Genomic DNA, 12,555 nt, shown 5'->3' on the forward strand with positions numbered 1-12,555 from the left:
CTGCCCAGGGAAGTGGTTGAGTCACCATCCCTGGAGGTATTTAAAAGACGGGTAGATGTGGTGCTTAGGAACACGGTTTAGTGGTGGACTTGGCAGTGCTAGGTTTATGGTTGGACTCGATGATCATAAGGGTCTTTGCCAACTTAAATGATTCTATGATTCTAAGATTATACATGTATATATACTTACACATACAAATATATATACATCTAAAATCCAGATATATATTTTAGTATAAATGTGTATATAGATATATGGAAATATATGATATGACACAGACATGTACATATATTTTTATTTGACCTTGATGAATATATAACACTCTTCCAGATATTACACACATTTTTTCCATGTAAAATCAAATCCTTACTCTAACTAAACCTGTCTAAATCCCAGCAGGCACGTGTAGAAGTACCCTCTCTTTTCATATAAAATAAATGTGCCATGTACTATTCACAAATAAACAACTGCTTCCTGGATACATCACTATCAGAAAGTAAGGTTAGGTATTTTAGAGTCAAACAGGGAAGTAAAATTTGGATACATGATGCTAATATCAAGGTTAAACTGTCATATCAAATACAGATAAATCAAGATTAAGGAGCACCTTTCTTCTTGTCCTGAATAATAAATTAATATCAACATCTTTATGTGCTTTGTAATATAGATTTCTATAAAACTGCCCTTCAAAACAGGTTCTTATTATCTATGTGCTAGCATAAAATGAAGCTTTTCATATCATCTGTTATCTTGTTTTGGGATAAAGAAAATTCACTCATGTATTTAAACCAAGATGATATTCATGGACAACTTCTGCTGTGCGAAAATGGGATAAGTGCACTGAAATGTTTTCAGGCAAGAAGCCAACAATCTCCATGCGTTATACAGAAGTGGCAGAGTGATTTTTTTAAGTCACACCTGCTTTAGATGAAAGAAATTGAATTCTAACTCCATAACTGTCAAGCACCACCGCAAATAATAGAGCCTAAGCCGAATCATTTCAGCAATATAGCTATTTTCCTGTTGAAGCGATGGAGCAGAAATCAGCCATAGCTAGATGATATCACTTTATGTGCATGCTTTGGAAACAGTTCCATTCATCATTTCACTGCTTAATCCCTTTCAAAAACATGTTCTTCATTCCCTGGTTAATAAAAACTTTGGTTACCTAAGTCAAAATTGTGAAAAAAATGTGGATTGTGATTTTGCCATAATTGCATAAAAATTCCAAAGAAAATACAATAACTACAGTAAATCATTTGAACACTTGCACATAATATTTCTTACATGACATCACATGCATGAGGCTGTTTCTTCTATAGTCCCTTAAGCAGCTGAATCCTCATTTCTTTTTTGCAGCTCCCAACAGGATGAAGATTACAGCAGGACAATGAAGACAATCATTTGGGTATCGATAATCTGGCACTGAGCATGTTTTTCATTTCAGAAGATAGAGTGTGAAGAAATTGCTAGTTCTCTCCCTTTTACCCTCATATAATCACACAGAAGAATAATAATAAAAAAACCTCGTTCTCATACGTCAATAAACGTACATTTACTTTCAAACCTGTCTATGGCAAGGCTCAAATTCATGATCCGTGGCTGTAGTGACACCATCACAAAGACTGCTCCTGACAACAACAAGATTTTAAAATGGTACAGACCATTTTATAAAGATTTTTAGTGCCATGTTCTGCTGCTTTCATTAAAATTTGAAGGCACAGATAAATTTCCTCATTTCTTCCCATTTTTTTTAAACAGGCGTGTTTACCCACAGTCTAGAGAAAAGCGAATAAATAAGATCCTGCTTCTACTGAGAAATTTCAGTAACCACCAAAGGAAAGACCTCAGTAATGTTTAACTAACACTAGCTCCAGCCTGTAGCGTCTTTCTGCTGAGTAACTGCTAAAGCCAAATGCTTTAGTTTTCTAAGTTGCTAATGTGTCAGCATTTATTTGTGGAGGTATCAATGCAGTACCTGGTGAAATGCTGGCTTTTAGTTGCCTCTCCACCTGAGTTCTCCTTTGCCCTCTGTAATGGCTACACATTGCTCCCGGGCAAGTCAACGGCTGACGTGCTAAGGAGACACAAGGCCCCACGTAGCCATACAGCCTTCATCCCTGGAAGCATTTTAGAAAACTAGCTTTCTAATCATACAGTAGGGACTTAGTGAAATACTGGAAAATCTAGGTGCTCTCAGAAATTTGTATCTTAATCTGAAAATTCAGATTTACAGAAATCTACCATTGGCTCACCTGCCAGTGGCCAAAAGATGAGCCGCGTGTTTCGTCGCAGGCAGCGGTACTGACATGGGATGGGATGGAGCAGTGGCAGGAAACCTGGGCGGAGGAGAGGGGAGTGCGAGGAAGGGAATAAGGAAACCAATTATAAATTCACTTGGAAAAAAGGAGTTTTAAACTATCACCTTGGACAACTCAGGTTCAGTAAGGTAAATCCTTAAGGGCATTCACGCTTTCCTTTCGTTTGTTTCATTGGAAGATTCAGAGCAACTATAGATCAAAATCTCGGTGCCTTGATGGAGGAAGAGAGAAGTTTTGACATTCCCTCTCTCTTCCAGAAGCAACTTAGGGGAACAATGATACAAGTAAGGATTTTTTGATTGAACCTTCAGGGCTGCAACAGTAACTAGATGTAAGATTTGATCTGACCCTTACTGTCAATGTATAAGAATAAAAAGTACTGACTGTGAGACCTTTGAATACTGCAAATTAAGTGTTTAAAAAAGCTTGGAAAAACTGTCGGTACTACAACTCACAGAAACATTCCTCCTCCTTTTTGCCCAGCTCCCAATAGTAGCATTTTTTCCCCACATCTAACTAATGTAGCAAAATGCTTTTAAATGTATCCGTTCTGTTTTCCAATAAATGATTCTCTATTCTTTATTTCTGAAGTTTCGCCTTTCATCTTATGTTAAGAACTCCTCCAATGTAAATAGAATCCCAAATGCAAAAGATTAAAAAAGCAAATTATGCTTGCCACTCCTTGCAAGTTTCCTACAAACACTTAGACAAAGGACCAGACTTCAAAAACATTTGCTATATTTTACTAATACATACTGATCTAGATCACAGTTAGCAATGTTAATATGAAGTTAAGTTTTTAGCATTCGCTTTAACAGTTCCAGGAAGACATTAATACTGAAACAGAACATTGGCACCAGATTAATATCTACAAGATTAAATTTAGGGTGGCAATTACACTTTTCTTGAAGCACAGCCCCAATCAATAAAAAAGATTTCTATTACGTTGCCTCCATAATGTCTACAAGAGACACTGCTAATGAACAAAACTCCTTGCCAAGGTTGGATTTGAAAACCTAAAATGGCTTTCATCGCCTTGCAGCTTCTCACTGTATTTCTAGAAGTGACTATTTGAGACAATATACACCCCATCTATTTTTAGACAATTAGAAAGTTATTTTGCATCATTGAGGATAGTTCATGTGTGGTTATAAAAAGAAACAACTGCTAATAAATAGCAACACGCAGCTTCCAGTATCTGATATCAAGCTATAGGTAACCTACAGTTACTGTAGTTTCATAGATCATGTCAGTGTAACACTTCTTTTCTTGAGGATGAATTCAACACTGTTCCTTTTCTCCCAGCCACTTCAGCACTTAACTGATTTTCTTCCCTTGACTGTTCAATACACTTGGCTGAAAAGTCACTAGATATGGTGGTGACTATATGCTCAGCTTGTGTTTTAAACAAGATATAGAATAATGTAAGAGAAAAATTATTCTCTAGAATTTCATAGGTGTTTTACACCTTGTTGAAAAATACCCAGTAGGGACTTTTTCTTGCAAATACAAGGTCTTATTTTTCTAAATCTGGTCTTATACTTATAAGCCACCTCTTCTACTTGTTATTTGTCCAAAAAGACTGCAAGGAGCTTAAGGCAGGAGTCAGTCTTACTAATTGCACTCTACGAAAAAAATGTACCAGCTCCGCATAGTTACTTGAAGTTAGAAGTTCTTTAGTTCTAATTGTCATTATGACTTCCAAAACTCTTTGTTTGCTGAAGACTTATTTCAAAATCCTATCAAAACCCCAAATGAATTGGGCACAACGTATCATGATCTCTTGTTATGGGAATAGCAAACAGAACCACTAGGCAGAAGGGGGAGTATTTGGGTTTTTTGCTTAATGTAAACCTTTTTAAGAGCACAATCATTGCCAGATTTAACTCATCCATGGCTTATAACATTCATTCATGTGGATGTTTAAACATTAAGTCCCTGGCTGTGTTCTTTTTGAATTTTCATTTTTTTGGTGTTGTTTTCAAGAGAAAAGATGACACTAACACTTTTTCTGCCTAGAAAGCAGGAGACTGCAGTAAGTAGGAAGTAGTTCATTTTTGTGCCTACTCTCTATCATTATTAACCTTTGCCAAAAAGATGGGGCAGGTTATATGCTTCATTGCATGTACGTATATATGCACATACATGTGTTTCTCCATAGTACATTAGCTGAAAAGCTCCTAGAAAATTGCTATGAAGCAAAGAAAATGCTTTTAATGGAAAAACCACCATGCTATTCGGTATTCCAGCAGGAAAAATACCATTTTCTTTTCATTTAAAAAGGGCTTTTTGCTCTAATGTTAGGAAGTGCAATGTAAGTTGAAAGAAGTGCATGTACTCTCTGCAGAATGGGTAGTTAGATACAATGTCTTAGCTCCCTTTAGAATGAGCAGAGTTTTGCTCCAGAAATGTACAGCTTTCGGGGGCCTGCAGATGTCATTCCTTGGTTTACCCATAAACACGCACAGCAGCAGCGCAACAGCAGAAGCCACTAATCCTGTCCGAGGGAGACCACCCACAGGGGAGAGAAGCGTGATCTGGTCTCTATGTGTATTTAACGCTCAGCCTTCCTGCCAGAAAACCCTGTTCCACACGGGTCACTGAGAAAACAGCAGATGATGGATTGAAATGAGTACATTTTGGGGCTCAATTCAAGCTGATGACATATTAAGAGGGTCTGCCAACTCATATATCATGTCCCAAATGAAAAAGACTTTACAATACTCCATATGCATAAATAAACACACATAGAATTATGCATAAAATTGTTTTCAGTTTAAATTATTTAACTACAAAAGCTGTAGAGCATGACATGCTCTGTGGGCCTAATACTACATCTTTATGCTCAGTTAATTTTTTAACATTAATATCCGTTGGAGAAGGAGCAGGACATACCAGAATATATGGGGTATGCATAACAGTATGTACCTCTAAGATTACCATTTATACTTCAGCAAACTAATTCATACACGGGAGCTCTGGGTAGGAGCTGCCACATCCAAAATTAACGTTCATTATTCAGAACAAGTTTTTGTTGTGCTTGAGAACGGGAGCTCTGGATCAATCCCCTGGGCACCCGCAAGGCAGGTGTAGAAAGGAAGAAGGTCTCAGCCTTACAAGACGCAGACAGACATTACTCTCTCTTCTACATTGCTTCCTATTTGTATCAGCTGAGATTTGGGAGATTTGACATTAGCCAGTTTGGCTTAGGAAGAGGAACACATGGATGCACTGTGCGATTTATTTATATGGGCTCCAAGCCCTGCACTGTGAACAGAGGCGGGTAAGTGGCCGCGCGGGAGCTCCTCCTGCAGCGGTGAAGTCAGGCTCCTGCGGCACAGCCCATGCCTGTCTTCCCTCGCTGCCTGCCTCCCCGCCTCCCTGATCCAAGAGGATGTGTTCTGCCCCTGTGCTCCTAAACTAAGGCACAAATCATCCAGCAGTGCCTTTCTTTTCTGCCTCTGCCTGAGTCACAGGCAACTCAGTTCCAAATTAGACGTGTTGAGCTCTTCAGAGTTCAAAGAATTACTTCCTTCTCTCTCTCTTCTGTGCCAGAGCCAGTTCTGTTATTACCTTCCCATTTGATAGAGAATTCAACACCTCCCAAACTCTGCAACAAGGCTGACTCTGAGAAGCCCCGCTATTAAAATTGACTAAAAAATGGAAAGTGCTTCCGAGGAAAAACCCTAACTAGACAAATTCTCAGTCTGCACCAGAAAGAACTTTTATCCTAATGATCATAATTTTGTCAAAAATTTTTGTACTAACTTTACTGTCGAAATTTTACTCTTCTGTCATGATAGTGTTCCTGATGGGATCAGACAATTTCCCAGCTGATTTCTCTGGTACCTGGTTAAGACTTTTTTTTCCGCCCTATTTAGAAGTAATTTCGAACTAGACATGTAACTTTCTGGCATTTGTACTGTAACAGGAAGGTGGGAATAACTTGTGATAAGTTTACTGAAAGAATACAGAGGCTTTTAATCAGTTTGCCTTAGAGCCACGGGAAGAAAGAAACATACTCCTGGTCTGCTCTTAAGTCCCCCGCCTTTTTCCTTTCTTTTTTTCCCCAAAGCAGCTTTCGGCATGCATTACCCACGACTGATTTATTAGATTGTTAGTGCTGTCAGAGTCCATGTCAGGTATAAGACAGATTTTTCATAAGGGTGCAGCAAAACTAGATTACCCTATTTGAAAGCTGCATGCCTTTTCTATACTCTGTGCCAAGCTTCTGATAGTCAACAAAGAGTTTGTTGCTAACATGGATGTCTCAGAGAAAGAAGATCCAAGTCCTTGTGATCATCAAGCCTGTTTATTTCACATTTTAACTAAATCAGGGGTACCGAAAAAAAGTTTCAATGGGCACAAAATGAAGCAGCCTATCTGTTTAATACCACAAGCCACTATCATCCTAATATCTTCATTTGCCCTTTAATACAGACACAATTTCAAAATCTTCCTCCTGCTATTAAAACACTTTTAAAAGCTTATGCCCTTATAAACCAAGCAATCATTTTCTCCTCGACAGCTACAACTTGCCATTACTTTACAAGACCAAATTACTGAAGAAGACCGGAGGTTCATGAAGGCAAGTGACATGAAGAAGTGGCAGAGATTTCCTGCAGGAGATAGAAATGACCAAAGCACTATTCACACACAAAATGAAATTCAAACCTGGCTTTATTCTCTATTTCTTCACACATAACAAGTACTATTTTTGCAACTTCTACTTGCAAACATCTGAGAATAAAGATACAAGTCAAGACATAAGCAATGAGCTAAACAGAATTATTTTAAAGACCGTGGCTAGGAAGATCAAGATGGAAAAACATCAGTTATTGAAATTATGCACGGTTGAGGCTACTGTAAAATGAAACAATGTAATAAATAGGGTGGTATCTGAACAAGGCAAAAGCACAGAGATTAATACTGACATAAGGTTATATAGATATCACAAAGTAAGCCCAGAATATTGATTTCCCTTTCCTTAAAAAAACAGAATAGGAGGAGAGGAATGAATCCAAAATAAACAAAAGAAAGCCAGGCTCAGTCTCAAGGTAGCAAAAGCTGGAAGTGAATTTTTGAGTCACAAGTTCTGAAAAAAATCAGAAAAGAATCTGAGCAAGGTTACGGCAGCAGTAGAAAGGAGCTGGGGGAGGGGGCGGATAGGATCTAAATTAGTAGCTATTACACTAGAGACTGCCTGGATTAAAAAAGAAAGATTAAGAAAGTTTACATAAAATAATAGGAAATTATTATGGACCTATAAAGTGGATTACAGTCTAAAACAGAAAATGTTTACATGTGAACAGAAATCTCTTTAAAAGGTTAAAACATTAATCATGAAGGGGCTGCATATATGCTGATCTTAAACTGAAGGAATCTATCAGTGGAAATGCTTATAAAATCTGTATAATCATGGTACCTGTTGTGTTGTTAAATCATTGAGAGAATCAAACTCAAATCCAGTGGGTTAACTTGATATAATTGATCTGTAGATGCTAAACACATGGTTTTGCAGGAAGTACACAAATCTACTGTTCATGTCTTTATTTTTGGAAATGTTACTGGTTAGGCAGAAGAGAACCGCACTTGTATAAACCAAGGCTTCAACACAAAAATAAACTAGTACTGAAAAGGGCCTCGAGGGGACGTTAAATTGTTCTTCCACCTCAAACATTCCTGGAACTATTCACAAAGCAGAATGTACTGGAATAAGGAAAATGGATTTTCTACTGAGCTGTGACAGGCCAGTCATCAGAACAGAAAGATGGGATTTGAACAGGGACTTGAACGCAAGTTTTCAAAGTCTGAGTCCCGAGATGCGTATCATATGAATAAATGATTTCTTACAATCTATACACAAGAACTGGACAAATGAAACACACCTGTGAAATGAAGAAATCAGATGAAACAAGGCAAGGGACCTTCCACAGGTCTGACAAGATGCTTCTGCCAGATCCAGCCATCTCTCCACTGCCAATGGCCATGAGCCGACGAGATCCACCAAGAGACCAAGGAGGAGGCAGATGGGGAGGCTTCCACGGCCTGAATGGGCAGATGGAAGAGAAGCAATTTCCAGTGAGGTCAAGAGGAGAGCAGAGGCAGCAGCGGCTATGCTTACACAGCTTTCTGGAGCCTGTGGTTTTCCTAGCAGCCAGTTCTACCAAGACAGACCAAGCCTATTCCAACACAACCTTAGGGCAAAGAGCTGAATACAAAATTCTGAAGTCCCAGACCGATGTTCTTACAATAACGCCATCTTTCTTTTCTAAAGACACAGACTTTAATTTGGTCTTGCTAATTTAAAAAAAAAAAGAGCCTATTATATCAAAGAAGTAATATTGAACACTACCCAAAAGTCTTAAGTCTTTCAACGGCTGCATGACTGTGTTAAGGTCACACACAAAGGCAAGCTAAAACTCAGACAAACCAAACTTCAAGGAAAGTGTTTCTAAGGCCACGCTGCCACCGTTTAATCCACAGTTCAGCTGAAACAAACTTCAGAAAGTAAAGTTCAAGCTATTTTAAACCTATTTTATACTTTAGTTATCGTATAAGAACCTAAACACACTTGTCCACTCATCCCAGTTAATAAGCAATCTGATAACTAATAAATATTCCATAGATGTGTAAGAAATTGTCCCTGTGCTTAAAAGGAAAAGTTTTGTGCCAGGAGCCTGGCACTACCAACCACTTCTAATGTTTGTGTGGTGTTTTGTGTCCATGAAAAGAAATCTTAATCTGCAATTTTAATACTGTACTGACAACTACAGTACTGCAATCTGTTACTGCCTGAGAGCACTGGAGAGTGTTTTGCCTAGATGCTGTAGGCTAAGTCCTGCCCTTGGGTGCAAGGGTACAACAAGATGCATCTGTATACTTGAAGACTAAATTTAGATGAAGGAGGAAAGACTGCATGAGATACAGAGTTCCACTTTGGATCATTTCATGCTTGGATTTGTAGTCAGTAGCTTTAAATTTTCCTAGTTAAGAGAGGGCAACTGAAATACACTCAATTTTATGCAAGTTAGGTGCACTCACAGATTTGTAGTATGCTGCTGAAGTAGCTCCAATCTGAGCAAAGTTTGTACAAAATTACTAACAGAAATGTAGGGGGAAAAAACTTAACGCAAAACAAATTAAGCAGGAGTTCAGAAAGTTTTCTGGCTAATTTTGAGCTCAAGATTTCTCAAGATCAAATGGTCTTGCAGCCCTTATACACACAAAGGAAGATGCCTGAAGGAAAGCAGAATCCCCTCTGACTCCACAGCTGTATGGAGAAGCGTACGCTTTCCTGGTCCTACTGAAGCCAGGCCAAAAGTACTTCCAGCTCCTCACTTTCCTGCAGCCCCCTATAGCCCCTCCACATGCTTTTCAACACCACCTTATCTATGCTGGAGTTTCAGTTACAGATGCTCTTGCCCATATATCCTGTAGCCAGGGTGTATCACATCAAGCAAACATTCAGTGTGGATCAGTTGACCCACCTAAAAATCATCTGCATTCCCTCCTTGGGCTCCCTAGAGAGCAAGCACACAGGTAACAGAAACTATTCAGTATACCAACTCAAGAGCTTAAGTGGACTAACAAGCAAGTGAACCCTCACAAAAGAGAGAATTTCCTTGATTTTAAAATATTATATTCTCTTATAAAGCCACAGAATTGAAGTTTGGAGAAAAGAAGAGATTGTAACTATATTCTAGGCTGTGGATTTATCAGTCATAATAGCAAAACAAAAACCCTGAAATTATTTGCAGATTAGAAAGACGTCTAGTAGGCATTGGGATTTGAGGCCAGCACTCAGTGTATTTTTATTGAAAAGCATAGTGTCATTATTGTATATGCCATACAAACTAAGCAGAGATTACATTAACATAGTTACAGCAAGAGTTATTGAAGATAAAAGCCAAAACATTATTAAATAATACACTTCCATTAAAAATTATTTACTTCTCTTTGATAGAAGTAACTACTGGAGAACACAAATCCAGCTGGACATTTATTGGGCACTTACTTTTTAATTAGTAGTTTATAGGTAAATAACGTGTAACTCAGAGATACAATCAGATCAAGCTTGGCTTTTAGATTTTCCAAAAATTAATTTAATATTACTGTATGTTTTATCACTATTTTATACAATTACCACCAAGACAATGGAAATATGTACATTTTAGTTTTCTAATTGTGTAAACAATTTCTAGTGAAGAAAACATGGCAGCTCAGAGCACCAAAACTTGGATCAAAATATATAAGGAAAAGGAAAGAAAAATTATTTTATTATATAATCCATCTTCAAAATGAGAGAAAATAAATAATTTTTCCAGCCAATATGAGACTTCAAAATGTAAAGCTTTACATGGTATATGGGTAAAAAGACTCATTTCCTATGTTTGTAATATTTTTATTATCACTAAATACACCTAGATTCCTATCTCCTCCCTTTTATACACTGTTCATATCAGCAGAGAATAGGTAAAAGTCTGGTTTTGAGCTGAAGAAGGGATTAGCAGTTAAAACTTGAGTTTACCAACCCTTCATAACCAAGTGAGACGTTATACAGAAAACCCCTTCATCTTACACCAGCCTTTCTTGGTCATTTTAAGACCTACCATATCTTCTCTTCTTTAGGCTCTGTTTCTCCCAGTTTTTACTCCCCTGTCTTGTTTCCTCATTGCTGATCATTCTCACTGCTCTCCTCTGCACTTCTGTAACGGTCAAGACCTTTCCTGAGGTCCAGTTTCCCTGAGTGCAATACTTAAGCTGAGGCCTTTTCGTGCCCGGCAACATTAGTACTAATGCAATACTTTTCTTTATATATCCCTGAATGCTTTTTTACTTCTTCACTGTAGCAGGACACTATTGACTCGTATTTTGTCTGTGATCCATCATAATCTTTCATAAGTTTTTTTACAGAAATGCCATCTACCCATCTGGTACTCAGGCTGCTAATTATTCCTGCTGAGTGTGGTATGTTGTACTTTCCATGGTGGACCAGCATCCTATTTTTTCAGACAACTGCTCCAATTTATTAAACTCATTTTGAATCCTAACCCTACCTTCCAGTATACTTCCAGCCCACTGCAGCTGTGTATTACCTGCACATTTTGTAGGCAGGGTCTCTGTTCAACTATCCCAGTCACTAGCAAAAATATACTTTCACCAAACACAGGGCAGACCCATTGGAGCCTCACTAGCAAAATGTGTCCACACAAATATTGTGACCCATCAGTAACTCCTCAGATTTGCTCCTTCCTTTCCCCACAGCAAACACATCTGGACCAGGTTTCCTCAGCTTACTTACGAAAAAAGTTCTGAAACAATTGCAAAAGACAATGAAGTTAAGACAGATACTGCTTTCCACAGAAAAGGATTGGTTTCACATGATTTTTTCTTAATAAATTCATGTTGACCATTATTCATTTCCTTGTTAGTAACCAAGCTACATACATACAGAGACAAAATCCTCTATCATCCACCTGCTCCTCCTTTTTCCCTTCCTTTCTTTACGCAGATCCCATTGCAAATCAAAGCCCTAGAGCCAGATGATATTCTTTGCTCCTTATCTTTGATTTCAGAATGGAAGTATGATGGATATTGTGATAGAAATGAGAACAGACACATTAGTCCATAATAATCCTGTGTTCTCAAATAACTTAAGGCACTGGTTCAGCTTCACTCATTCAGCAACACAAAACATTATTTATTGGCTGTTAAAGAAAAATATGGCAGTTTTCCATGGCAAATTAATCCTTGTTTTGAAACATATGTTATCAGTGCTCAGAAGGGAACTGCAAGTATAGATTTTAAAAACAGTCTTGCAAAAACATTATCTCTGAAAAACTGAAAGCGAAGCTGCCGGAATGCAGTTTGATACCGTATTGTTGATAATGTCTGGAGATGTCACAGTAGCACATTTTCCATGTTTCCAACACGATTTCTAAAACATAACTGAAAGCACAGAAAAGCGCTGTGCTCACAACATCGATGGCAGGTGCTGGAGGAAAGGCAGCGCTCACTCGGGCTGCCCTCCTTCCAGGCGTCCCCTGCCACAGGCTCAAACCACAACCACACAGCGCAGGCTTGGGGCATGTGGGACAGCACGCCGCTTGAAATTGGAGCATTTTTAATCCTCCAGACACCGTAATAGAGGTCAAATACCATTTACAGTGTTTAATATTTTATTTTTTAGGAAGACTGATGACATTATAGCTCATTGGATATTTATGAAGAG

The 12,555-nt window shown here is 38.2% G+C and overlaps 1 protein-coding gene across 1 annotated transcript in view; it reads left to right on the forward strand.

Moving 5' to 3' along the window:
* The window catches only part of LOC142083383 (von Willebrand factor D and EGF domain-containing protein-like), a 183,339-nt gene extending 180,476 nt beyond the window's left edge, over window positions 1-2,863 (forward strand). Inside the window, exon 29 of the mRNA XM_075152716.1 lies at window positions 1,360-2,863. Within this exon, the coding sequence (XP_075008817.1) occupies window positions 1,360-1,374 (15 nt within the window). The 3' untranslated portion in view covers window positions 1,375-2,863. The remainder of the gene's footprint in view (window positions 1-1,359) is intronic.
* The last annotated feature ends 9,692 nt before the right edge of the window (window positions 2,864-12,555 follow it).

This window comes from Calonectris borealis, chromosome 6 (genome assembly GCF_964195595.1).
Source record: "Calonectris borealis chromosome 6, bCalBor7.hap1.2, whole genome shotgun sequence".
NCBI classification, from domain to species: Eukaryota; Metazoa; Chordata; class Aves; order Procellariiformes; family Procellariidae; genus Calonectris; species Calonectris borealis.